The sequence below is a fragment of the Ochotona curzoniae genome, unplaced genomic scaffold (assembly GCF_017591425.1).
Source record: "Ochotona curzoniae isolate NIBS_2020 unplaced genomic scaffold, NIBS_Ocur_1.0 contig_3255, whole genome shotgun sequence".
Taxonomy (NCBI): Eukaryota; Metazoa; Chordata; class Mammalia; order Lagomorpha; family Ochotonidae; genus Ochotona; species Ochotona curzoniae.
In genome coordinates this window covers 3,973,863-4,001,857 of record NW_024465777.1, presented here as the reverse complement: position 1 = coordinate 4,001,857, position 27,995 = coordinate 3,973,863, and the positions used below count along the sequence as shown (strand labels likewise).

At 51.1% G+C, this 27,995-nt stretch overlaps 1 protein-coding gene across 1 annotated transcript; it reads left to right on the top strand.

Annotated features, from left to right (window-relative positions):
- Nucleotides 1–50: 50 nt before the first annotated feature.
- On the top strand, nucleotides 51–27,995 carry PAFAH2 (platelet activating factor acetylhydrolase 2). Its single transcript, XM_040979612.1, has 11 exons — nucleotides 51–168; nucleotides 7,750–7,887; nucleotides 8,791–8,944; nucleotides 9,634–9,730; nucleotides 14,213–14,281; nucleotides 14,617–14,758; nucleotides 15,648–15,761; nucleotides 19,725–19,816; nucleotides 21,914–22,084; nucleotides 23,310–23,464; nucleotides 26,895–27,995. The coding sequence occupies exons 1-11, from the start codon at nucleotides 58–60 to the stop codon at nucleotides 26,987–26,989; spliced, it is 1,338 nt and encodes a 445-aa protein (XP_040835546.1). The 5' UTR covers nucleotides 51–57; the 3' UTR covers nucleotides 26,990–27,995.

Sequence of the window (27,995 nt, the reverse complement as noted above, 5' to 3'; positions counted from 1 at the left end):
GGGCACTGCGGGAGTTGTAGTTCCAGCCAGAAACGCGAGCAATGTTTTCAAACGCCCATGTTGAATCCTGAAAACTACAACTACCTAAGGATCACAGGTTCTTGGGCGGTTTCTCCTTTCGGTCGAGTTAAACGCCTGGGATTACTTCTGAGGAATCTCTTGGACCGGGTAAGTTGGTGTGGAGAAAGCTTCTCTGAGCTGTAACTGTCAGCTTTGTTCTGACGTTGCCTGGTGTGGGGCTCCCTCGCGTCAGTCACCTCAGGAACTGCACAACGATCTTTCATCTTCGTCTCCTCTGTCTCTTACACACCTCCAGTGTCCTGCCACTCCCTGGAGCCTCTTTGCTCTCTCCCGGGCCCCGGAATCCCGCCCCAGTCGGTCCCGCAGCGTCTCCCACGTCCCGGAGCCTGGGGGAGCCTCGCCTCCCTGACGTCGGGCTGCTGCTGCTTTAGCGATTTGTTATATTTGAGAAAACGCAGAGAGGGGGAGAAACGAGATCTTCCATCCGTTGGTTGACCCTCCAGCTGGCTGCAACCGCCTGGGCTGGGGCAGGCTTGCAGTCAGGAGCACGAACCCCATCCAGGTCTCCCCCGTGGGTGGCAGGGCCTGAATAACTGAGCCGTCATCTGCTGCTTCCTCAGAGCGCTATGGCAGGGAGCTGGATTGGAAGCCAGGCAGGAATTGAACCAGGCATAGAGGGTAGGAGCATTACCGCTGGCAGCTAAGGGCGCCCCAACCCCTAAATTCAGTAGACCTGTGCAGCGTGTGCCTTGCAGTTTCTCTGGCTGTCCTGGTATTTCCTGCTGATGGACAAGGTCCCCTTTTCGTCTTCCCAATCCACTGGCACCGTTCTAATCCAGCCCTCCCTGCCCCTCACACTCTGCCACTTTGGAGGACTTTGCTTCTTCATGGAGAAATTGGAAATGCACTTCAGTGATGTGGCAAAGTTTGTGTGGTAGAGCCAATAAAGCAAATACGGGTGAAAGGGCTTTGCAGCTGTGAGGCCCGGCTGGTGGTATAGCCCAGCTGGTTAACTGTGTACAGGCATGAATCCCAGCTGTTCCACTTGCAGTCTGGATCCCTGCACATGTGCCTGGGAAAGCAGTGGGAGATGGCCCACAGGGGAGACCCCAAGGGAGTTCCAGGCTCCCGGCTGAGCCCTGGCTGCTGCTGCCATTTGGAGAGTGAGCCAGCAGGTGGGAGATCTCTGTTTCTCCTATCTCTGTGGCTGCCTTTCAGATAAATAGAAAAACAAATCTTCACAAATAAAGAATTGCACAACCTCCAAAAGCGACAGACAGGACGTCTCCTGCCTTATTAACTCTCTGGGCCACGGTTTTCAGGGCTGCGCCCCTCCTGTGGCCATGTGGCCACCCAGTCTGTCCCTGGAGCCTTTGGTGGCTGCAAGTACTCTGGAGCAGGGTGACACATCCCTTCCTGCAGGCACCGAAGGTTAGAGCCAGCAGCTTAGAGTCCCCAGAGGGCCTTGTCTGAGCACAAGAACCGGCCCAATGCTGATCCTGGCCTGTAGCCCGGAGTGGCCAGAGATGAAATTCCACAGGCTGCCAGAAGGACAAGCCCTGCCCACCGACAGCAGGGCCTCAGCAGGACAAGAACAGCGACCTCCCTTGTTCCCTTTGGCCTGTTCTGGGCCAGCACCATAGACTCTCTGGCATGGGGTGAGGTGTCTGATGCCCAGGAAGCCTAGCAAAAAAAGAATCCACTTTAATCCAGCAAAAATGGAAGATGGGCATAACAAGGTTCCCGAGTCCCTGCCAGTTCACCAGGGTGTAAAATGTACCTGGCTTCAGGAGATAACAGTGTTCTTGTTTTTGTTTTTGTTTTTAATCTATTTATTTGAAAGGCAGAATTGCACAGAGAGAGGAATCTTTCATCTGCTGGTTCACTCCCCAAATGACCGGAATGACCAGAGCTGGGCTGGTACAATGCCAGGAGCCAGGAGCTTCTTCCAGTCTCCATGTGGGTGCAGAGGCCCAAGCACTTGAGCCATTTTCTGCTGCTTTCCCAGGTGCATTAGCAGGAAGCTGGATTATAAGTGGAGTAGCCACGATTCACATTTGTTACCCATATAGATGTGGGCAGCACAGGCAGTTGGCTTTACCTGCTATGCCATACAACCCCAACAATAACAGTTTTCTTACTTAAATTTCTTATTATGAACTGTCCCCATTTTATATTTAATAGATGATATAGTTAGTTTTTAGGATTTATTGATTTATTTACTTTTAAAGATTTATTTATTTTTATTGGAAAGGCTGATATACAGACAGGAGGAGAGACAGAGAGGAAGATCTTCCATCCGATGATTCACTCCCCAAGCAGCTACAATGGCTGGAGATGAGCCAATCCGAAGCCAGACTTCTTCTGGGTCTCCCATGCGGATGCAGGGTCCCAAAGCTTTGGGCCATCTCAGTTGCTTTCCCAGGCCACAAGCACGGGGCTGGATGGGAAGCGGGGCTGCCAGGATTAGAGCCAACACCCATATGGGATCCTGGTGTGTTCAAGCTGAGGACTTTAACCACTACACTATCACGCCATGCCCAGATTTATTTGTTTTTATTGTAAAGGCAAATATGCAGAGAGAAGAACACGCAGAGAGAAAGGTCTTCCATCTGATGCTTCACTCCTTAACTGGCTACAACGCCCGGAGATAAGCTTATTTGAAGCCAAGAGCAGGAGCTTCCTCCAGGTCACCCACACAAATGCAGGGTCCTAAGGCTTTGGGCCATGCTCTACTGCCAGGCCACAAACAGGGAGCTGGATGAGAAAAGGAGCAGCTAGGCCCTCCTCTTTAATTATTTCAAATAAAAATTAAAAACAAAAACAAAAAAGAAAAAGAAAGAGAGAATGAAACAAATGTCCATCTATGGTCCGCTGCTCAGCTGCTTGTAGGTGGATGAGCCCGGCCAGGCCGGAGCTGGGAGCTGAGAGTCCTTGTGGGTGTAGCAGGAACTCAGCCATCTGGGCCGCCACCATTGCTTTTTATTTGGAGGGCAGAGTGACAGAGAGGGAGAGACAGATATTACATCTGCTGATGCATACCCCACGTGGCCACAGTCACCCGAGGGCTAGGCCAGGCTGAAGCCAGGAATCTGGAACTCCGTCCAGATCTCCTACTCGGGTATCAAGAACCTGTGTACTTTTTTGGGCCGTCTTCAGCTGTCTTCCCAGGAACGTTAGTGGGGGGTTGAGTTGGAAGTTGCGCAGTTAGGACCAAGCAGTTATACAACGTGGGATGTCGGTGCTACAAATGTTGTAAGCGGTGACTTAATTCACTGCACCACAGTGCTGGCCCCTGAGCTGAGCGATGAGCCCAGGCATTCCCACATGGAACAGTGGTGTCCTGACCGTGAGGCCATACGCTTGTACCCTATAAGGCTTTCTGAAACCCAGGTGTTTCTGATAAGCCAAATCGACGCACCTCTGCGCTTGGAAGCTCTTATTCACACGATGTCCATGTGTGGTATGAGTGTGCCCCGTGTGCCAGGCCACCCCTTACAGGAGGAGGATTTCACTTGGTGCCCTACATATCGCTGAGCTCAAGATTTCATTTATCCCATGAACACAAGCTAGCCTTGTACGCACTGATGTCTTACCTGTCCGGACCTACTCCCGGGGTGACACTGGCCACTGTCCTCGCCGCAGGCCAGCATCTCTCTCTGCTTGTTTTCCTCACAGAGTAGGGACTCGTTATGTGTTCCTTCATTTGGCTTTGGCCTGGCCAGCTCTGGCCATTTTTGAGGAGTGAGCCAGTAGGTGGAGGTTCCCATTTTCTTTCTCTCTTGCTTTCAACCCCCTCAAATAAATCTAGAAACCTGATTGGCCTCTGGAAGTGGAGGTTCTAGAATATACTTGTACATTTTTTAAAAAAAGATTTGTTTATTTTTATTGGAAAGGCAGATTCGTTTTTTTTTAAAGACTTTTTTTTTTTTTTTATTGGAAAGGCGGATATACAGAGAGGAGAGACACAGAGGAAGATCTTCCTTCCGATGATTCACTCAACTGCCGGGATTAGAACCGGTGCCCATATGGGATCCCGGCACATTCAAGACGAGGACTTTAGCCACTAGGCCACAGTGCCAGGCCCTGTAGACTGATTTTCAAATGCCTGCTGGCTAGCACGGGGCCTGGCCGAAGAGAGGGAATCATCATGGGTAGTAGGGACCCAATCACGTCACCGTCACCTGTGGTCTACCGCATTAGCAGGAAGCTGGGATTGGGTGCACCGGCGGGGACGCCAGACACTGTAACAGGGAATCTCTGGGTGGCAGCTTTTTATTATTTTTTTAAAGATTTATTTATTTTGGGCCCGGCAGCATGGCCTAGCGGCTAAAGTCCTCGCCTTGAACATGCTGGGATCCCATTTGGGTGCCGGTTCTAATCCCGGCCGCTCCACTTCCCATCCAGCTCCCTGCTTGTGCCCTGGGAAAGCAGTGGAGGACGGCCCAAAGCTTTGGGACCCTGCACCCGCATGGGAGACCCGGAAGAAGTTCCTGGATCCTGGCTTCGGATTGGCATAGCATCAGCTGTTGTGCTCACTTGGGGAGTGAATCATCGGACAGAAGATCTTCCTCTCTGTCTCTCCTCCTGTCTGTATATCTGCCTTTCCAATAAATAAACAAATCTTAAAAAAAAAAGATTTAGTTATTTTTATTGGAAAGATAAATCAGATTTACAAAGAGAAGGAGAGACAGAAAGATCCTCCATCTGCTGGTTCACTCCCCAAGTGGCCACAGCAGCTGAAGCTGAACTGATCTGACCCAAAGCCAGGAGCCAGGAGCTTCTTCTGGACCTCCCTGTCTGGATGGCATCTTAACTGCTGTGTGAACTCCCCTCCCCTTCCCCCGACTAGGTGCTTTGAAGGTGTCACTTCACCCTGTCCCTGTTCCAGCCCCACAAGAATGTGCAAGTGTCCCCAGCCCCATCCAGGTGGGGCTGTGAGGCTGTGGAGGGGCTGGGCCTCCGTGGTGGGTCCCTCGTACCTGCCACCTCGTGTCCCTGATCTAGCCCCTCAGCCTCGCGCTTGCAGAACTGTCCCCTTCTGCAGAGAGTCACAGCCTTTCTCCCCTGGCACCCCCAGCACTGTGAGCCTCTACCTGAAGAGCCGCCACCCCTTCCTTCCCCTGGCCTCGGCCCCTGCGGGGGAGGAGCACTCTTTGTCCGACCTTTTATCTGATTATCTTTGGCTTATCTGTCCTGACAGCCAGGGCGTGCTGCCGCTGCACTGTCATGTGGGTGGCACGAGTCTTGTGACCCCAGCCACAGGTGGTCCCCGCGTACTTCCTCCACCACAAGAAGAGCAAGACCATGAACTGAGACCGGCAGTTTATTTTCAAATCTGCTTCAGAGAAGAGAAGCAAAAATTAAGAAATTAAATTTACATGGAAAGAAAAGATTTTTTTTCAGATTATGTATTTGGGGGCTCCTGCAGTGGCTCAGTGGGCTGGTCCCCTGCACTGTGGCAGCAGCATCCCATGTGGGTGCTGGTTTGTGGTTGATTGCCGGGTGCAATGCCAGAAAGGTCTCTGCTTGCCCAGACAGGCTTTTTTTTTTTTTAAGATTTATTTATTTTTATTGGAAAGGCAGATATACAGAGAAGAGGAGAGACAGAGAGGAAGATCTTCCATAGGATGATTCACTCCCCAAGCAGCTGCAACGGCTGGAGCTGAGCCAATCCAAAGCCCAGGAGCCAGGAACCTCTTCCGGGTCTCCCATGCGGGTGCAGGGTCCCAAAGCTTTGGGCCGTCCTCCACTGCTTTCCCAGGGCATAAGCAGGGAGCTGGATGGGAAGCAGGGCTGCCAGGATACGAACCAGCGACCATATGGGTCCTGGTGCATTCAAGGCAAGTACTTTAACCATTACACTATCATGCCAGGCCCCAGATAGGCTTTGATTTGGCCTTGCCAATCCCTCCTGGAGCATATTAAAGGAAGCAAAATAATCTAATTAACACTTGGCCTGGGAGTTGGTGGATTCAGTTCGATACTTTTGGGGCAAATAACAGAAATCTGCATCCAAATGGTTTAAACAAGTAAGTCTAAAGCCCAGTATTGTGACACAGCAGATTCAACCGCTGCTTGCGACACCAGCAACTCCTGTCAGTTCAAGTCTTGGCTGTTGTGCGTGGTTCAAGTCCTCACTGATCTTGCTCCATGCTAATATGCGTGGGAAAGCAGCTGAAGACAGCGCAAGTACTTGGACCCTTTCCGTTCATGTGGGAGACCTCGCTGGAGTCCTTGGCCCCGGGCTTCAGTAGGCATTTGGGGAGGGAAGCAGCAGATGGAAGATGATGTTCTCTGTCTTTTTTTTTGTTTTCCTCTCTCTCTGTTACTGTGTCTTTTCAATAAGTAAGTTTCTCTAAAGCAGAGAGAAAGTCTGGGTTTCAGATGCGGCCTGATCCAGGGAGTCTCACTCCACACAGGTGGCTCCTCTGTGGTTGTCCATTCTCTGCCCCTCACCTTGAGAGAAAGGCTCGTCCCCCTGGTCCAAAGTGGTTACCCAGTTCACGGCCACTTGGCAGGTGACATCTGAACATCACTTTTGCTCAACACAAGGGAGAACTTGCTCCCCTCAGCCAGACAGGACCCATTTAACGCCATGTGCCGCCCTCTTCCACCACAGAGTGGTCAGGAATAATTGGCTTGCATTAATTAAGACTCGATCCTCAAAACGGGAAGCAGTTGGCCCCAGCCAAATCCTGAGGCAGTGGATCGCGGGATGGTGGAGCTCTTCCTCCATGAAATAGCCACCTGCCGTCGTGCGAGGCCTGGCTCTGCCAGCTGCCTGCGGTGGGTCAGATGACCCGGCTTTTTCAAGCTTGAGTTTTCTCGCGTGCAACATGAGATGATATTACATATCTCAGTGATTTTGGTAAGGGTAAAAAATGGTATGATACACACAAAGACGTGTGTATCATGATGGTGGGGGTGAGACGGTGCCAAGGAAGCTGAAGAGGGGCGGGAGGTGATACCTTTGGCCCCAGTGTAGGAAGGAGCCAAGTTCTGGCACGCTGTGGCCTTAGAAGCCCGCACACTGTCACACCAAAGCCTTTGTTGCCATTGGCTGTCCACACCATCTCTTCCCCATCTCTGCCCTTTTGTGCTCTTCCATGATGTCTTGCCTAGCATCCTCCCTGCCTCCCTGGCCCCTCTGAGCGTCCTCATCATCCGAGGCTCAGCACAGGTTTGGGCTGGTGACTTCGTACTTGTGTGCAGCCTGTGTCTGCCACGTGCAGACCCATCATGGTTTAGAAGTTAGCTTCTGGATTAGACAGGTTGGGTCACTGGGGGAAATGAGCCAAGCTCTCTAGACCCTAGTTCCTCTTCGCTACAACAAGGCCTTCTCAGTGCCTGTCTCGGAGAGCTGTAGAGAGAGGTCAGTGAGGTGGGTGCCTGCACAGAGCTTGTCCGGTGTCTTGGGGTCAGTAAGGGATCTTCATGTTTATTGTGAACCTCATAGAGGCCGCTGTGGTCTCCACAGCACTTAGTGCTTGCAGGGCACAGAACAAAGTGCTGAATAAACACTCCTTGGGAGGTTTGCAGTTCTAACTCCTCCAACTACCGAAAAAAAAAAGCAGCCCTCACTTTGGTAAAGTCAGAGTAGATGAGGTGCAAGATTTGGTGCACGGTTGGCAGGGAGGATGGCCTGATAAGGAGGTGAACGGGGGTGGCTGATAGCCTGTGTAAGCCGGAAGCCAACAAAAGACTGCTCTGTGTTCCTCCTCCCAGCTACCCAGCTCAGCACTGCCCGAGTCGTCGGAGTCAGCTGGTGACGAGATGGGGGCCAGCCAGTCCGTGTGCTTTCCCCAGGTCACAGGCCCCCACCCGGTAGGCTGCGGCGATGTGATGGAGGGTCAGGGTCTCCAGGTAAGTGTCCCCAGCGCCACCAGCATGTCCACAGCTTTTGCCTGCATGGTGCAATGCTTGCTGCAGCTCTGGCTGTGTGATTCCAGGGGCAGGAAACCAAATCAGAGCTGTCTAGATTGCCTTCTGGCACCCCCAGGACTGTCTGCTCAAACTGTTTTCTTCTTTCCTAAATAGGAGAACTATCCCAGGAGGCGGAGGTGAGAGGGTTCTCGCCTCCCAGACAGCCCACAGGTGTGTGCATTTGCCTGTCTGGGGGGCAGATGCCTGGCCCTAGGAAGGGATCTAACTGTGCCCTGCTCGCAGGGCGTGATAGGAGGAGCCCTGGGCCCATGCCCTTGTCTTCCTGACCTGGGCAAATAGGCAGTGGTCTTTCTTGTCCCTCTGCTGGCTCCACCTGTTCCCTCCTGCTCTCACCTCTGCCAATCTAGGCCTCTCTGTGCCAGCCCTGTCCTCATTACAGGAGGCACACACCATCTGGGAACCCTTCACCTACTCCCTGTGAACTGTGGGTGTGCTGCCGCTTCCAAGGCCGGCCAGCCTGCCAGAGGGGCTCGCCACTCCCACCAGTGCCACCTCATACAAGCTTGAGAGCTGGGTCTATGACTCTTGGGCTCCTCCAAGCCTGGGTTCGTGGCCAGATTTAAAACTTTTAAATGTTTCAAACACTCAGATTATTGTAGTTGAAAATACCGTGGACTGAAAGCACGTAAGCCTAACATGTATGCTCAAAAAAAGTTTGCTTCTCTCTGGGTTTCCTCAAGGTGAAGAAGGCTCAGTACATTAGTGTAGTGTGCGTTTGCTTGTACTTTTGCCCCGCTTTGCTAGTGCCCCATGCACCTGCCCAGGGGGCGTCTGCTGGGGAATCACACAGTGCTTAGCTTCTTGCTCTCCTCTTTCCTACAGGGAACCTTCTTTCGAATCTTCTACCCCTGCCAAGAGGCGGAGGCCACTGTAGAGCAACCCCTATGGATTCCCCGCTATGAGTACTACACGGGCCTGGCTGATTACCTGCGGTTCAACAAGCGCTGGGGGGGAATGTTGTTCAGCCTGGCTGTGGGTGAGGACCAGCCCCGCCCCCAGCCATTTCCAAGCCCCCATGGTACCTGAAAGCTTGCAGGGTCCACCTTTGTAATGGGTGTAGTGGAGAGAGAATTAGCTCCTCCTGGGCTCAGATCCAGACTTTGTAATCTGCCAGCTGGGTGGCCGTTGTAAGTTACTTAGCCTGTGTGAACACTTTGCAGAGCTGCCTGTCTGGGTTGCATGTGGAGCCCACAGGGCAGTGTTTGGGACACAGAGTATCTTCCATTATTCGTGGCTGTTAACTTGTTTATTCCCCATGTGGTGTTGTGGCTGTTAACTTGTTTATTCCCCACGTGGTGTTAACTCCCACCCTGCACAGCTATTATGTAAATCAAAGCCAAGGAGCCTGCAGTCTCCTGCAGCTCTCCATCCAGTCCTGCTGTCTTCTGCCAAAAGCCCCTCGGTTAGAAGCTCGGCACCCAGGGAGTTATTTGCCCCTGATTTGCCCCTGAGCATTCAGTATTGGCCCTTTGGCTGTGTCTTCCTGTCCCTGTTGTCTTCACTCTCCCTTGGATGGAGGTTGGGAAATAGGTACACCAGCCCTGGGGATAAATGAGGCTCTCCGAAAGGGAAAAGCACCTGAGTTCCCACCCATGCCTGTGTCCACGCTGCCTGGGGTAATGACGTCAGGACAGCCAGACATTCTACAGCCCATGTCTCTGTTAGGATCTTATCGCCTACCTGTTAGCTGGAATGGGCCCTTTAAGACAAAGGACACTGGATATCCCCTGATCATCTTCTCCCACGGCATGGGAGGTTTCAGGTAAGAGCAGCCCCCCGCCATACTTGCCACCTTCCTTGTCGCCAAGTGTTAACCTCTCCGAGGGCAGGACCTGCCAGCGGCTGCCATCGCATCTGCTCCTTCCCATGGTCTCAGTTCTTCACCATCTCTAGAGCACCTTTCCCTGACCCCTGTCAGCCCTGTCACCCAGAGGGGCCTTCGGCGGCCTTCACAGTCCTTGCTTCACATGTTCCAGCACATGTGTGTAAACTCTTTACCTGTGTCACACCCGGAAGTACTAGAAGGAGCTTGAGCTGGACAGTTGATGTATGCTGGGGGACTGCTCTGGGTGTAGCACTGATGTACAGCGAGTCATACCCCCAGAGAGATGACTGCCCGAATCCCACCCATAACACTGGTACCCGGCTGAAACCAAGATTTCCTCACCTGGCAGGCGATATCTTTGCCCCCAACCATTGTGCACACTGTACGCCAGGGAGATCTGTCTTTAAACCAAATATGACCTCATCATTCTAGCACCTAGAACAATGCCTATATATCATAAGCACTCAGTAAGCATTTGTTGATTCAATGAATGAATATCCCGCTCCTAATTAAGAAAAATTATTTTGAAGGCAGAGTAACAGAAAAATAGATCTTCCATCCACTGGTTTACTCCCACAGTGGCCAGCTGGGGCTGGATAAGCAGAAGCCAGAAGCTGGGAACTCTGTTCTGGTGTCCCGCATGGATGACAGGAGCAATGTGCTTTAGCCATCATCTGCTGCCTCCCAGGGGCTCAGAAGCCAAGTAGCCAGGACTGGCACTGGCACCCCAGCATGGAATACTGTCCTCTCAGGCATCCACTTACCCTGCTCTGCTACGACACCCTACCAGAACACTTTAACAGCTCCTTGCACTTCATTTAGTTTTCTTCTTGGACAATGTCTCCAGCCTCACTGCTCACTGCACGCCCACTTCCAGCAGTCTGGACAAACTGATCTTTGCTCACTTCTTTCACCTACTTAGAACACAGGGCCTGCCTTGTGAGTCTCTCTCTCTGCTTGGTGGCTGTTTCTTTGCTGCCTGGAACAGTTGCTTTCTCCTCTCCTCCCTACTCTCCTTCTTTTGTCTGGTAATTCCAAATTACCTTCAAGCTCTTAATTTGGATGTTACTTTCTTAGAGACGCCCAACAGATCCTTATATTAGTTTAAGTTTTCCAGGTATGTACCCAGTATGAGACATCCTGCATTTCTCAGTATTGGACTCATTATTGGTGTAATTTTTTTCAGACTAAATGGCATTTGTTTTTATTTTATTTAGATAAGTTTACATAGCAGAAAGAATATGTAGAAGGTCAAAATTTAAAAATCAAGTATAATATATTCCTAGGGAAAAATACTGTATTTGAATAAATTTCTCCCAAACCTCCATTTTCTCCAACAGTTTCATTGACCTAGATAATTATGTCATGCTCTGAGACAAATCCAGATTTTGTTTTATTTCTAGTGTGTATTTTTTTAGTATATATATATATATTTTTTTTTTTTTTAAATGTTTGAGAAGCAAAGCAACAGAGAGGGAGAGCTAGAGATTTTCCATCTGCTGCTTCACTCTACAGATGCCTGTGACAGCCAGGACTGAGCCATGGCCAAGCCAGGAGCCAGGAGCTCTATCTACATCTTCCATGTGGATGGCAAGGGCTCCAGTACTTGGGCCATCGTCTGCTGCTTGCTCAGGTGCATGAGCAAGAAGCCGGGTTGCAAGCAGAGCCCCGGGACTAACTGATACTCTGAGATGGGAATGTCAGCATCCCAAGTGGCTGCTTAACCCACTGCAGCTCAGCGCCGGCCCCTTGTAACTGTGCTTGCCTGTCTTCCCCACTACATTGCGAGCTCCATGAAGGCAGAGACTGTGTCTGTCTTCCGTAGCCTAGGACAGTGCCAACAGATGGCGTTTTTACAGGAAATGTAAGAGAATTTCAGAAAGTTCTTGGACAATGCATATTATGAAAAAAACTATGCATGGATTTCAAAGACATTTGCACCAGATTGTAAACTTACCTTTTAACCCCATTTTTCTCAAACCAAAGTCTCCTCATATTGAATGAGCATGAGAGTTGTGTTTTGTTCATTGCTATCCGCAGACATTTGCTGTGCACCTGCTTTCTACCAGCCTCTTGGCATTGGAGATAAACACATCAGGGATGTCGCCTCAGCTAGAGGAGCCGGAATGTAGGCTACAGTCCACAGTGCACAGTGGACGTGGGGAGGCAAACAGATGGTTGGCAACATTATTTTCTCAGCTCTTCTTTAAATAAATGTGTCTTTAAAAAACAAAAACAAACAAAGAAAAAAAAAAAAGCACCAGGACTGGCATGATGACTCAGTTGGCTAATACTCTACCTGTGAGTGCTAGCATCCCATGTGGACCCAAGTTTGTGTCCCAGCTGCTCTACTTCCCATCATGCCTCCTGCTATGGCCTGGGAAAGGAGTTGAAGATGGTCCCAAATATTTAGGACCCTGCATCCACGTGGGAGACCCGGAGGAAGCTCCTGGCTTCGGATTGGCTCAGCTTCAGCCATTGAGGCCGCTTGGGGAGTGAATCATTGGACGAAAGACCTTCCTCTCTGTTTCTCCTCTCTCTGTATATCTGCCTTCCCAATAAAAATAAATAAATCTTTAAAAAAAAAAAGAAGGGAACATTGTCCGTTTTGGTTTTGTTTTGTTTTACATATGTGATTAATTACTTGAAGGCAGAACACACAACTCTGGTTTGCTAGTTTGCTTCCCAAATGCTTCCAATAGGCCTCTGGCTGAAGCCAAGCGCCAGAGCCAGGGGCCCAATCATCTGGGTTCCCGGGACCTTTTTTTTTCTTTTTTTTTTTTTTCTTCTTTTTTAAAAGAGTTATTTGTTTTTATTGGAAAGGCAGATATACAGAGAAAGAAGAGACAGAGAGGAAGATCTTCTGTCTGATGATTCACTCCCCAAGTGAGCGCAATGGTCAATGCTATGCCGATCCGAAGCCAGGAGCCTCTTCCAGGTCTCCCAGGTCTCCCGCACGGGTGTAGGGTCCCAAAGCTTTGGGCCGTCCTCAACTGCTTTCCCAGGCCACAAGCAGGGAGCTGGATGGGAAGCAGGCCCGCAGGGATTAGAACCGGCACCCATTTGGGATCCTGGGCGTGCAAGGCGAGGACCTTAACCACTTGCGCCACCGCGCCGGGCCCTAAATAGAATGTTAAAGTTTACTTCACTTAAAAAAAATTTTTTTTTAATTTCTTTTTATTGGAAGGGCAAATTTACATAGAGAAGGAGAGACAGAAACATCTTTCATCCACTGTATCACTCCCCAGATGGTCACAATGGCCAGAATTGAGCTGATCCAAAGTCAAGAGCCAGGAATTTCTTCCAAATCTTCCACGTGGGTGTAGGGACCCAAGAACTTGGGCCAACCTCCACTGTTTCCTTAGGTCATAAGCAGGGATCTGGACAGGTAGTGGAGTACCTAGGACTCAAACTGGGGTGCTGGCAACATAGGCAGAGACTTAGCCTGATATACCAGAGCACTTGTCTCCCTTTTTAAAAATTTTAATATAAATTGACATGACATCTTAAAATTCACTCAAGTTTTTGAATTATTATGTTTCTGTTGAATACCACACAGGCAAATAAGGCTGTCGAGGAGGCTGGAGAGATGTAGCTGTGACAGCATCATCAGCCAAGAATCAGGGTCTGTTATTTCAGAGGAAAGTTTTACCTGGTTTAAAGGTGTTTGGAACAGGCCATCAACACCATCAGCCTTATTCCATTTCCTTCAGGAAAGTTGGAGGACGCACAAGAAATCCACCTGCTAAGTCACAGATGAAAGGGCAGGCATTTGGTGCAGCAAATAAGATGCCACCGAGTTAGAGTGCTCGAGTTCAAATTCCAGCTCTGCTCCCAGTTTAGCTTCCTTCTGACCCATAACCCTGCTGGCAGCAGGTGATGGCTCAAATGTATGGGTTCCTGCTACCTTTGTGGGAGACCTGGATTCATCTCCTGGCTCCTACCGTGATCTGGCCTAACCAGGTCTGTTGCAGGCAGTTTAGGGGAAGAGCCAGGTAATGGGTGTCTCTGTCTGCCTCTCAAGGAAAAATTTCATCACAGAAGAGTCACCCATTGGAGAAATGCCCAGTGTGTTTAGGGATGATCCTGTATGACCCCCTGTGAGCACCATCCACAAGGACCTTCACCAGAAAACTCGGCAAACGTAGACTGTTCAGGCAACACAAATGGAGCCCAGGCAACCCAGGTTTATCGGGGGAAGGTGCTGGACTGACCCTTGGTGGCATCGGAAAAGACTGTGACCAGGTTACACATAGCAGCGTTGGTGAGAGATGGTCAGTGCCAGTTTGAGAGGACACCTGGAGGTGGCTAAAAACTCCGTTCAGTCTGAGGAGGGGGCCGCCACTGACACAGCACCCTAGGGGCAAAGCCCGGGCCAATCTTTGATGCCTTTTTCCTTGTTCTTTCTGGAATCTCTAGGACATTGTATTCAGCTTTCTGCATGGAACTGGCCTCCCGTGGCTTCGTGGTTGCTTTGCCAGAGCACAGGTGAGGGATAGCAGTCCTGACGAGCTGTCCAGGCCCCAGGGCCTGCGGTGAGCTGAGGTGACGGCCAGTCCCCTGTCCTTGTAGCATTTCTCATCTTGCCACTGCCCCTCAAAGCACTTATCCTATCTATTTTAAAGAGGAGAAAACAAATCAAAGTTCAAAGATTTGGGGTGCACACCAAATTCAGTCTCCAAAATCCTGGGATCTTCTGCCCTAGATGTTTTACCTTTCTAGCTCAAGGGGATCCCCAGTTTCGTGGCTGAAAGGGAAGAGTTGGTGAGAAAGAGCATTAAGAGAAGCTCCGGCTTCCTCCCTGATGCCTGTGTGTGTTTCAGGGACCAGTCGGCTGCGACCACCTATTTCTGTAAGCAGACCCCTGAGGAGCACCAAACCACCACCAAGTCTTTGGAAGAGGAATGGATCCCCTTCCGCCGCATTGAGCAAGGGGAGAAGGAGTTCCATGTTCGGAATCCACAGGTAGGTAGGCTCAGGCCAGCTTGGGAGGGAGTGAACGAGCCTGCCCTCTTTGTGCCTGACTCAGTGATTAAGCTAGACTTGGAGCTGATCTTACCTCCTGAGATCTCAGTCACAAGGTGTGAATTGCTGCATCAGTGGCAATCAACGGGATATTCATAAAATTACGAGTGGCAGTAGCCCAGCTTAAGCTTGCTCGGGAAGAAAGGGGCCAACTGCTAGAAGTTGGCTGTGCGCATACCATCCAATCCTGCTTTCAGTTCTCACCTCTGCCTCTCAGTGGGCTTGCTTGCTGAGGTTAGGACTCTCCTGGTAGCCAAGTGTACATGGTTAGCACGTTCATTAGACAATAGGACTAGGGGAGCTGCTCCCCTCAGGCCTCACCCCTGCACTCAATTGCAGTATAAAAAATCCTAGGAAGGGATTCCCTGCCTAGGGAGAGAATTGAGGGGAAATTCCCGTCAGAAACTCATGATTGCATCTGGAGCCTGGGGCAATCCTTGCAAGACAGTAAGGGGGCAGCAGCTAAGTGCCCAACAGACAAAATGTGTGTTATAAATAGGTGCACTGACTCCAGTGCCGGGTGGATAATAAAAACACTTAATTCTGTTTGTTTTCAAAATGTTTTTGTATATAGCAATTCATTTTATTCTGCTGACAACCCTTTTGGTAGATAGGTGGAGTCTGGGCAACAGGGATGACTCCATGTGCAGTGAGGCAGTGGCTCTGTGAGCTACCAGGTAGCTGGGCTCTCTCAGGACACAGGGCATGTGTTGCCTGCTGAAATGCAGCAAGCCACCACTACCTCCCTGTGTGGCTCAGTGGCTGAGTGGAATTCTTGCTGGTTGCTTGTGGAATGTTCCAACTCCCTCAGGACCTGTTTCTCCTGCAGGTGCATCAACGGGCGAGGGAGTGTGTGCGTGTGCTGAGAGTCCTGCGGGAGGCAGCGGCCGGCCAGACTGTTGACAACATCCTACCCGGGGGTTTGGACCTGAAGATGTTGAAGGTGAGGTGGCAGCTGCATGACTCTGAGTTCATACACTCGTTGGGACTTTTCTCGGTTGAGAATAGTGGAAACCCCACTAATTAGGTTAAACTAAGCAAGAACTTAGTGGCTCGTGACTAGGAAGATCGAAGTCCAGCTTTAGGCCGGTATAGCTGGATCCAAGGTCTCAGACACGCTCTTCTCTCCCTTTTCCTGCTCAGTTTCTCTGTCTGTGGGCCTCGTTCTCATCAGCCTCTTCTGCATTACCTAAAAAAGATGGTTGCTGGCAGTCCCCAGGCCTGTCTCCACTCACAGGTACAGATTTCAAAAGAAAGGAGCCTCTCTGAGCTTCCGCTGGTCTGGGAAGGCTGTGGCCCTTCATGGATTCCTATGCCAGAACTCATTGTGCTGGAGGGAGAAGCTGCTCTCCTTGACTTCTGTGTGTGTGCGTGTGTCTGTGTGTGCGTGTGTGTGTGTCTGTCTGTCTGTGTGTGTGTGTGTGTGTGTCTGTGTGTGTGAGTGTGTGTGTTTATACGGTTCAGCAGGGCACTTGGAGGAGGTCAGAGAAACCTGAAGGTGGGATTGTCAGTCTCATCTGATCACCTGGGTCACATGGTAGGGGAGAGATGGTTTGTCCCCCAAAGGGAAGGCCCAAGCAACAACCTGTGTTTGCTTCAGTCTGCCCCTTGCTGTGAGAGAACCCCAGGAAGCCTCCCAGGAGTCTGATGAGGATTTGAAACCAGCCTGACTGTGGAACTGAGAGGAGACGGTACATTCTGCAGCCCCATCCCTGTCAAATCATTTTTTTCCCCTCTGATTTCAAAAACAATTCAGTCTCTATTCAGAGAACCAGGAAATCACACAAAAGCATGCAGAAAAAAGAAACTTTTTTTCAAACATCTTGATGTTTGTTCTTCTAGTTATTTTAAAATGAATTAACATGTATTATGTGTATCTGTTTATTTAGATTTAAATTTCATTTATATATATTATAAAGATTTATTTTTTTAGGGGCTGGTGCAATGGTTCAAGTGGCTAATTCTCTGCTTGTAAGCACTGGGATCACATACGAATGCCAGTTCATGTCCCTGCTATTCATTTCCCATCCACTTTATTGCTTGTGGCCTGGAAAAGCACTGGATGATGAAAAGCCTTGGGACCCTTTATGCATGGGAGACCTGAAAGAAGCTCCTGGCTCCTGGTTTAGGATTGGCGTGGCTTCTGGCCATTGCGCCCATTTGGGAAGTGAACCAGAAGATGGAAGATCTTCCTCTCTGTCTCTCCTTCTCTCAGTAAATCTGCCTTTCCAACAAAAATTACTGAACCTTTAATAAAAAATATTTGTTTATTTATTTGAAAGGCAGAGTTACATAGAAAAACAGAGAGATTTTCTATTTGCTGGTTCACTCATGAAATGGCCAGGAGCTAAGAGATTTATCCAGGCCTCTCTCACGGGCACAGGAGCCCAAGCACTTGTCATTCTCTGCTTTCCCAGGCACATTAGCAGGGAGCTGGATCAGAAGTAGAGTAGCTAGAACCAACACTTAATAAGGGATGCAAGCATGGCAGGCAGCAGCTTAACCTACTGCATCAAATAGGTGTATATTTTAAAAAACAAAAACAATAGTGTTATTTAATACAAGATGTCTTGTAGCTGCTTTCTCATTTAACAAAATAGTTTGAGTATGTGCTCTTTCAGTTACCACTTGCCTATGGCATGCTTAATACCCATGTAGTCAATTTCATTACCATTGAGTAACAGTGGTACATGCTGAGGGTACTCTAAGAAGTTCATGGGAAATGGTGCAAACATTTTTGAAATCCATGCATCATTTTTTCATAACACATTTTCCTACAAACTTTCTGTTCACTGTTAAGAAAATTGCCACACATGAATATTTATAATAAGAGTTCCTCACTCAGAATATGAAATAAGTGCTCTGACCTCTTTCCACGGAAAGAAACCAACTATCAAAAAGCTAAGCAACTACCCAGATTACTGAGCTAAATGATAGAACCAGACCTTCAACTGGGGCTAACTTACCTTAAACCCTATGCTATGCTGTGTGCCCCGCAGCCCCTTTAGAAAAGTCTCCGTGAAAGGTTAGGATGTCCTCAAGGGAGAAGCAACTGCCCGGTGGCCAGTGGTGAGGCAGGAACTGGGATCTGGGTGCTTGGCCAGCCCCATGGGTCACACAGGGGCCCTGTGCCCAGAGCTCTGGTCTCTTCGCCCACGAGCCTGACACAGGCCCTGGGCAAGGCAGACTCCAGTCCAGCCAGCTTCATGAAGAGACTGTCTCTGGTGGGAAACACAGAATGGAAAAAGCTGAATTAGTTTTCCCTAACAGATTAAGACCAGAAAGTTTTAACATTTAGGCAGTTGACAAAGCTGTAGGACAGTGTGGTGTACCCCCGTTGCTAGTGAGGAGTGCACATTGTCCCACCCGTGGGAGTTACTGTGGCGATGGCTTTCTGTGATAAACATGCACATATTCATACCACCACACGCGGGATGCTGGTACCACATGTGGGAGCTTGGCTTACTATGCCATGGCTCTGGTCCCTACTGTACATCTTTGACCCAGCAACTTCCAGTTCCGGGAAGCGATCCTGTGATTCCTGCACTCATGCAGCATGACGTGTGTACAAGATGATGCCTTCCAATCTTGTTGGTAATAGCAAGAGTGAGAGTAACCCAAATGCCCACCAGGAAGATCGGTTTGATAAGCTGTGGATCAGTAAGTGGCCCACTGGGCACGCCTTTGCAGGGGGCGGGGTGGTAATTTCAGGAGTCCAGCTTCCTTTCCTCTTGCAATCCTGTCCCTTCTTCACTGGGGGCATCTTAAGTTCATGGTCTACACTGAGCCAGTGGAGCGAACAGCAGCATGAGCTGGTACCAGGGACTTTATGGACCGCCCTGGTTGTGGAGGCAGCACATTTTTGCCCACACTGAGTTGGCTGGAACTCGGTTGCCAGGCCACATTAGCCTCCCGGGGAACTAGTCTGGCTCTGCATCTGGTGATCGCTGTTGTCATGACCACAGGATGAAAACAAGGACTTAAGGTACTAGCATTGTTATGTACAAAGAAAGTAAGCTGCAATATCACATCTGCATACAGGGGAAGTATGTGACTAAGTGTCACATGCACAAAGACAAGTACAAGTTTCCCTGAATACGCAGAAGCCGCCTCTAGGAAGACACGGGAGGAACTGCGGCCTGTTTGGGTCATGGGCGATGATGGTAGACAAAGGAGAAGACAGGAGATTTGTGGGTACTTCTGATTTTAGAGGTGTACAAATAGGTGACAGCAGAAGGGGCCATGCAGCCAACTTGTGACTCGCAAGGTCCCGGGGCAATCAGGAAGCTTGGAGTAAAAAGCCTTGGAATGAAAACTGGGGAGCAGGGGCAGCAGGGTTCCAGAGCGGCCGCTGGGCCCCCAACGCCTGGAGAGAATTCCCAAACCCCTTTGCAGGCAGCTGTCTTAGCTTTTTATATAACCAGGTCCTGATGGCTTCCAGGGACACTCCAAAATAGATACTGCATGTTAGAACAAGGCAGATATTCCCTTCTCGCCAGTGCTTTAGATAAAAATCAGGACAGATCCCTAAAGAGGAAGTGGGACTCAAGTTGGTCTCTGTACAGGCAGCCCTGGCCGAGGCGGTTTGGGGGGGTGGGGGGGTGTCAAAGGATCTTCCCCTTCCTTCTCCCCCACTGTAGGGTGGTCACGTAGCATTCCCCTGGGACCAGTTTCTAGGCCAGGGGTTCTGGCAGGTGGGGAGGGCCCTTATCATCAACAGGTTTTTGGACTGGCCAAGGTAGACAGAGTCTGACAGTCCACATCCATCCCTTCGCACATAGACACCTGCACTTGTACTCCAGGGTTGCCTGCCCGGCTGCCTCCTGGGGCTCGCCCCCTTGGCCTTGGGGGAGTTCCTGCAAAAGCAGTCCCGAGTTTCTGACGTGGCTGAATTCACTCTCCTCAGGGCAGCATCGACATGAGCCGTGTGGCTGTGATGGGACATTCATTTGGAGGTGCCACAGCTATCCTGGCTTTAGCCCAGGAGACTCAGTTTCGGTGAGTTTCCAGGTGATGCCGTTGCTATTAGCTTCATACTTCTCCATTCACTCATTCCTTCGGCAAGTGTTTTTTGCCCAACTACTGCACTCTAGACACTGTGGGGTTTGGTGCTGGGGATGCAGTGATAAACAAGTGATGTCCTTGTGGGAAGAGACACGCTGAAGAAGCTGCTCACAGGTGCCATCCCAACACCCAGGTGCAGTGAAGAAAATAAAACAGGCTGATGGGTAGAATATGTAGAGGTATCCCCAGAAAGCCCCATAAACCAGGACTGGAGAAGCAAGGCAGCCAGCCCCCACGGAGGCCTAGAGTAAGGGTGGAGGCGTCCGGCCAACAAGCCATGGAAGACCAAGGCAGGTGACAGGTGGAACTCAGAATTCAATACATCCAGACAACAGGCTCATTTTTTTTTTAAAGATTTATTTTATTTTTATTGGAAAGGCGGATATACAGAGAGGAGAGACAGAGAGGAAGATCTTCCGTCCGATGATTCACTCCCCAAGTGAGCGCAATGGCCGATGCTATGCTAGTCCGAAGCCAGGAGCCTCTTCTGGGTCTCCCACGTGGGTGCAGGGTCCCAAGGCTTTGGGCCATCCTCAACTGCTTTCCCAGGCCACAAGCAGGGAGCTGGATGGGAAGCAGGGCTGCCAGGATTAGAACCGGCGCCCATATGGGATCCCGGGCGTGCAAGGCGAGGACCTTAACCACTGCGCCATTGGGCCGGGCCCAACAGGCTCATTTTTAACTTCATCATTTTATGTGGCCTGCAAATGATGTGACAGTATGTCCATGGCCATTGCAGGAGGAAAAAATGGTTCCCCATCGCCGCTGTGGAGCAGGGTGTTCCTGCTAGTGGGCACAGTCCATGCCAAGGCTTGAGGGAGGAGAGAGAGGGGTGGAGCAGAAGCCTCCTGAGTGGGTATGAGGGGGAGTGATTGAAGATGTAGTTGGTGAGAAGCCGGAACCAGTTCTCAGAGCCTATTGGCTAGATTCAGATAGTATAGGTCTTATTCTAACAGTGATGAGATCACGGAATAGTTTTTTTTCCCTAAATTGGAAAGGCAGATTTGCATAGAGAAAGAGGGACAGACAGATCTTCCATCCACCAGATCTAAATAGCCACAATGGCCAGAGCTGAGCTGAGTCAATCTGAAGCCAGTAGCCAGGAACTTCCTCCAGGTCTCTCATGTGGATGCAGGGTCCCAAGGCTTTGGGCCATCCTCCAGTGCTTTCCCAGGCCACAAGCAGGGAGCTGGATGAGTAGTGGAGCAGCTGGGACGTGAACCAGTGCCCCTATGAGATGCTGCCACTGCAGTTGAAGGAATAGCCAGTTGAGCTGTCACGCTGACTCCTGCTGAAGAATTTTTAAGCAGAAAAAAAAAAATCAGTCTTATTCACATTTTAAAAGTCTCTCTGGCTGCTGTGTGAAGTGGGGCCTGTAGCAGGACAGATCTGAGAGCTGGGAGGCTTGTAAGGGGAAGTGTTAGAATGAGGATAGGATGTGTTTCAGGGTGCAGGACTTGGTACTATTATAAAAAATAAGTGGAAAGTGATTGTCCAGCATTGAGATGGAGTAGACCGGGGACAGGGGAGCTAAAACCTTGCGCTGGAGCTTTGCAGCAGCTGGGAGAGTTCTGCTCTTGACTCCCCCACCACCTGCGCTGTGGGCTCCCAGCATCTCACATTCTCAGAGCACTGAGCCATGTGGTTTTGTTCTGTTGTTTGTTGTGTCTTCCCTGCTGGCTAGGGAGCTCCTTGGGAGCAGGGACTGGTGTGATTTATCTCTGCGTCCAAAGTCTAGGGCTGAGCCCCTGGTGGGCATGCAGCCAGGGTCAGGCACGTGAGCCTCCAGAGTCCATCCACCAGGAAATCTGATCCCTACTCTCCAGAAGTGCAAATTCCGGGCGGGTCTTTGGTGGCAGGTGGAAGTGACGCCCACCGGGGATTCTAACTGCAGGAAGTGGTGGCCCTGGCGCCTCCTGCTGGATGCACCTGCCATGCCTGCAGTACAGCGCTGGACGAAGCCCCCCACCCCATGCCCCCACCTCGTCCAGATTTCCATGTGGCAGTCCCCAAGATCTCATCCCTTTCCAGGTGTGCCGTGGCCCTGGATGCTTGGATGTTCCCCCTGGAACGAGACTTCTACCCCCAGGCCCGGGGCCCTGTGTTCTTCATCAACACCGAGAAGTTCCAGACGGTGGAGAGCATCAACTTGATGAAGAAGATGTGTGCCCAGCATGGGCAGTCCAGGATCATCACCGTCCTGTGAGTAGCCCCGAGGTTATGGTCCCGGGGTGCCCTCCGCTTCCCACTCGGCCGCGACACCCTTTGTTTCTTCTCAATTGCCCAAAATTTTCTGCCCATTGATAGAATGCCTAAATACTTCCTGAGTGTACAGTCTTAATTCCGTTAGAACGTCGTCTGTCCTTCCTGCCTACTAAGCTCCACCCGCAGTGACTTCTGTAGGATTTACCTGGTGTTTTCTGGAAAAGCAGAGGAAAGGGGCTGGGGCTGGGTGGGTTCCAGAGTTCTCTGACCGCTTTTGGCAATTTTAGGGAGGCTTTTCTGAAGAGCAAGGGTATAGTAGACTTGGGAAAGCAGCGCACAGAAGAGTGCCCCCTGCTGGCAGCGACGCATTGCTTCTGCTGAGTCCTGGACACCAGACTCAGCTGTGCATTCATTATTCTACAGCCTTCCTCTGGGCCCTTGAATGATGCAAGTGTTAAAAATCAGTTTTCCTGCATGATATCAGGCAAATACCTTCATGTTTAGATTTTTTTTCCTCCTTTGCTGAATTGACTAGTGAATTCAGGCTGGGTTTTACCTGGGAATTAGATGTATGTCATGTTAGAGGTCTTCCGTTCTAATCCAGAACCCACTTTTCGAAATGCAATCTAAAGGGGTGGGAAATATCCAGGCCGGGGCTGTGGAGCAACCACAGGCAGGGCATGATCTTGAAGTTGATCATTTTGTGTGGCCTCAAATGATGTTCTAAAAGTCTCTGTGGCCCTTAGCAGAGAAACGTTCCCACGTACGAAAGCAGGAGCACCCCCGCATATTCCATGGAGCATTTCTGAGGAAAGAGCTCAGGGGTCGTGTGGCTATGGGGAAGTCACCTGAGAATGGCCACTGGGTAAGAGATTATTGTGACAGAGGAATGACAGGAGCCCAGAGACTTTGCCCCCTCACCCTCTGGCCCCTATTCCCACTGCAGCTGACTCAGCCTCTGCCCTGTGCAAGGAGGCTGTGTGCCCCAGGGGCGGAGCCCACCTGGAAGCCTGCTCGCCTGGTTCTAACCCAGCCCTTCCCCAATGCATGACTGCCGGTAACTGCTTGTTCAGGTTCTGTTACAGGGGAAGATGCCTCCCTTGCAAAGTTGCAGTGAGAATCAAGTGTAACGATCGATGTGTGCGCTATTGCAGGAGCCCCTGGTACCCAGCAGGTGCCTAGCAAATTTGTGTCCCTACCACTTGTTTTTCTTTTCTTCTAGCGGTTCTGTTCATCACAGTCAGACCGACTTTGCTTTTGTGACTGGCAATTTGCTTGTCAAATACCTATCCAGTCATACCCGTGGGAGCCTGGATCCCTACGAGGCCCAGGAGACCATGGTACGGGCCATGCTGGCCTTCCTGCAGAAGCACCTTGGTAAGGAAAGAACCAGGGTCCCAGGGGCAGCCAACCTGTTTGAGGGGTGTGGGGTTCCTCAGATTCCCCCACAGCACAGTGGGCTGTAGGGACATATCTTGGAACTAAGACATTTGATGGCATAGGCAAAGCCCACATAAAGGAGACAGGTACAGGGATACAGCACAGATGCTCGACTGGAGGCATAGAGAACTCCGCTCTTTCTCATTGTGCCGTGATGTTGGCCTCTGTGAGCCTTGGTCTTCTCACTGTACATGGGAACATGCATCTCTCCACTCCACCTCCTCTGTGCTAATCCGAACCCATCAACACTGTGTGTGAATGGTGGGGGAGATCGTTGGGTTTTTGGGCTAAATTTATAGAAGTGCTGCAAAGAAGCCATTGGAAGGTCACCACTGATGTCAGAAATCACACACCTGGGTGGGCGTTGTGGCGCAGCACGTCCAGCCACCGCTTTGGACTCCCAGATCTCAGAACACCAGTTCAAATCCTGGCTGTTCCGCCTGCCATCCAGCTGCCTGCTAATGCATCCTGGGAAGGCAACAGGCGATGTCTCAAATGCTCGGTCCCTACCAGCCACGTGGGTGATCTGGATGGAGGACCAGGCTCCTGGCTTCAGATTGGCCCAGCCCTGACTGTTGCAGGCACCTGGGAAGTGAACCAGCAAAAAGGACCCCTCTCTCCCTTCCCTCCATCCCCCCCCCTTTCCTCTATTTCTGCCTCTCATTTTCTATGTAAATATTACTTTAAAAACCACAGGCCAGAGAGTGTTAACTGGACCTGTGTTTGGTGCAATCATGCATTGCAGGGATGGATGGGATCGCCGGGGTGACAATCAGAGAGCTCAGGTGGTAGGGTCTGAATAATGCTGGTGATGGGAGGTAGGACCGAGCCTGAAAGAAGCCGCAGCTCTCGGGCCAGCATCATACAAAGACAAGAAGGCTGCAGTCACCAGCTGCAGGTGACCTGACTGAGCCTCTCACTCCCAGAAGTTTCTTCGACCCCAGATAGCAGCACATCTGGGTGCCATGGTGAGAGGACCAGCGCCTCCTCCCCAGGGACCTCATACAGCTCCCACCGCCACCTCCTCCCCTTCCCGCTGGCTCAAAAGATGACTTCTCATCTTTCCTCCCTCCTGTGGCTCCTGACGCCTCTCCCCTCAGCTGTTCAGCTCTGCCTCCCACTTCATGGAGCACACAGAAGGTGCTCACTCCCTCAAGACTGCCTAAGGAGAGAGTTATGGTCAAGTGGGTTAGGCTGCCTGTGACTCTGGCATCCCATATGAGTGCCAGTTTGAGTCCCAGATTCTCTGCTTCTGATCCAGCACCCTACTGATGTGCCTGGGAAGGTTGCAAAGGATGGTTCAAGTGCCTAGGTCCCTGCACGTGTGGGAGACCCAGCTGGAGTTCTGGGCTCCTGACTTCAGACTGGCTTGGCCCTGACCACTAGGGAAGTGAAATAGTGGATGGGAAAATTTCTCTAACTCTGCCTTTCAAAAAAAAAAAGAAAAGAAAAGAAAAGAAAAAGACACCGCAGCTTCCCACTTACATGCAGCAGCTTGTACTCTCTTGTAAATCCCCTGCTCAGGCTTGGCTCTCAGGCAGCCCCGTTTCCCACACTCAGGTGCATTCTGCCGGCTCCTGGGGGTGGTCGACCATTTACCTTTTTGCCTTTGAGAGGAAGAGAGAGAAGTCTTCCATCTTCTAGTTCACTCTCCAAATGCCTGCAATAGTCAGGGCTTGGCCACACCCAAGCCAGATGCTGGATGCCAGGAACTCCATCCACCTCCCCCATGTGACAGGAACCCAGGCCCTGAGCCTTCCCTGCTGCCTCCCAGGGTAGGTTAGCAGGAAACTGGACCGGAAGCAGAGGTGCTGGGATGCAGGCATCATAACTGCCTCTTCCCCTTCACTCCAGGTCTCCCATTCTCCTCTTTCTGCTGGCTCCTTCCATGCTGCTGTTTCTCTCCTGGCTCTGCAAGCACCCAACCCTGCCCGCCCCTTACCCTGGTCCAGGTGGCAGCAGCAGAACTGCTTTGAAGCATTTTTTAATTCACCCCTCACTGTTCTCTTATTGCCTATAGCGGGTTTGTGCCCCCAAACACTCTGTCAGAACTGCCATTGTCTCCACAGTGAGCCTGGCCGTGCTGAGTCCAGGGCTAGGCTCTCCCGTCACTACCAGGCCTGTGTGGGGTGGTGGAGGATGAGCCCTTGAGGATGCTTGGACCATCACCAGAATTTTCTGATCGTGCTCAGGTCTTGCTCTTCGCATGCGCTCCTTGTCAGGCCTGAGTCACACCCTGTGCCATGACCCTCCAGCTCCCCACCACCCTCCCGGCTGCCTTAGTCAACTTTGCCGTCTGCACCAGGGCTCCCAGTGTCCCAGCTCATACCTGCCACGGGCCCTTTGCACTGCAGTACCCTCTGCCTGCAGTATTCCTCACTCCCTCCTCCTTCAGCTTTCTGCTAAAATGCTGTCAGCGAGGCCACCCTTTATAAGGCATTGTACTCTCCCAGCCGCCACTGCCACGTCCCCCCTGGGGATGTGTTTTCCCATCTTGTCCCCTTTTGGCATCCTGTGTCATTTCCTGTGAATCTTTGTTAGATCATCAGTTCTAGGAAGGCAGAGGTTTCTGTCTTTTTTTTTTTTTTCCTTACACATATTTTTGGCACCGAGCGGAGTGTGGTGCATCGTGAGCCCGCTCAGGCGTTTTTGATGGCGTGAACGTGCAGCACCTACGTGTCCAGGACCCATTTCATGCCAAATTCTTGGCAAACAACCTGGGCTCCTGAGATGATGGAGAGGGCTCCCCACCCTCAGCCCACATCCTTGGGCCCCAGGGCTCAGTCCCCCTCGACCATTCTTACCATGTGAGCAGGCCCCACCTCCCCGGGGCCCATGCTACCTGCTGATGCCACTGTGCTATGGCACCTGAAGCCTTGCGCCAAGAGTGTGCCGGATTTACCTCGCCTGGGGTACTTAGCCCTGGAGGAGGCTGTGTGTCTGCTCTGCCTTCCTGCTCCAGGGTCAAGTTCTTTCTCGCTCATGTCCCAACTGTGATGACCCTGGGCAAGTCATGTGGCTTGCCTGAGCTTCAGTTTCCTCTGCTATAGAATACAACGAACATGGGCTTGGTGCATAGAGTTGGGGTGACAATGACGCCATGCGTGAGAGACATCCTGCACAGTCCCTAGCCGGAATCTTTCTCTGTTCGTTTCAGTATTGAGTTGTCACGAATTGAGTAAGGGATCTGTACAGGCGTGGGGTCAGTTGTGGGCATCAATGCTTCCGCCATCACGAGGACTGTTTCTGGTCCTTGTGGTGTCCAGGGTGCTCCTCGCCTTAGGGATGACCCACAAAACCCACAATAACCACTCTGTGACTCAACCGTTAACCTGTCACCTGACCTTCCTGATTTTCTCCCCTTCAGACCTAAAAGAGGACTATGACCAATGGGACAGTCTCATCGAAGGCGTCGGGCCCTGGCTCACTCCCGGCGCCCCCCACCACCTGTCCAGCCTGTAGGCGCAGCTGACCATCTGTCACAGGTCACGTGAGCTGTGGTTGCACTGCAGGGTAAGGGGCTGCCCTGGGGCACCAGTCACCTCCCTCAGGAAGTGGTCGGCATGCCCCTTTTTTCTCAGATGGAGGGGATGTAATCACACCGCTGATTGGCTAGTGGGATGCTTTGATCTTGGACTTGTCGATCTTACACTCACCCGGGACTTGAATCACTGAATGCTTGGCAAACCTGCCTTCCCGGGGGCCTGAGCCCTGAAGGGGTGGGAGAGAAGCTGAGTGCCGTGAGGCTGAATGAGAAGGTTAGGCCCGGTGCACCTGCTCCCTTCGCTCCAACCAGGGCAGTTTCTGCAGTAGAAGTGCCAAAGCCAGAGGGAGGGGCCCTCAGCCCCGCCTGGCGCCCTCTCTTGCCCACCCTCAGCCAGCTCCCTCCTGGGCCACTTGGTGAAAGATGAGCGCTTGAGGACACTTTCTAAGGTCTGCTTCATCACCAGGTTTTTCTGATCATGCGCAGATCTTGCTCCTTGCGGGGCAGAATGCCTTGTCAATCCTGAGTCTCACCCCGTGAACCCAAGGGTGGGGAAGGAGGGGGCCACAGCAGGCTCTCCCCACACAGGGCTACCTCGGAAGCTCCAGAAGCCTTAGATTGTGTACACAAGTGGTTTGAGGTGGGGGTGTTATGATCAGGGTTAAACAAGTACTTGCAAATGCCTTGCCACAAGAAGGGGGAAGTGTGGCTAGTCTGGACCGTGGAGGACATGCCGGGAGAGGTGCAGGAACCCCTGAGCGTCACCTCTCAGTTCCAAGGTCGTGAGCTGCCAGCATGATGAGAGTGTGGACGCTTGGGTCATCTGGCCTCCTGGCTCTGAGATCCTCACCCCAAATTCAAGTCTAGATACAGACCTCACTGTCATCCTGTCCCATGTATGATGAGAACAATGTTAATGCTAATGAAATGCTGGAATAATCTCTGTTCAATCTGCAATAAAGCAAAATGGGGAGCCATCTGGAA

Excerpts from the sequence above, each read along its gene's own strand:
- PAFAH2 (XM_040979612.1), top strand. The coding sequence starts at position 58 with ATGTTGAATCCTGAAAACTACAACTACCTAAGGATCACAGGTTCTTGG. Across the intron at positions 9,731-14,212 it reads CACGGCATGGGAGGTTTCAG|GACATTGTATTCAGCTTTCT; the intron begins GTAAGAGCAGCC and ends TGGAATCTCTAG. Across the intron at positions 14,282-14,616 it reads GTTGCTTTGCCAGAGCACAG|GGACCAGTCGGCTGCGACCA; the intron begins GTGAGGGATAGC and ends TGTGTGTTTCAG.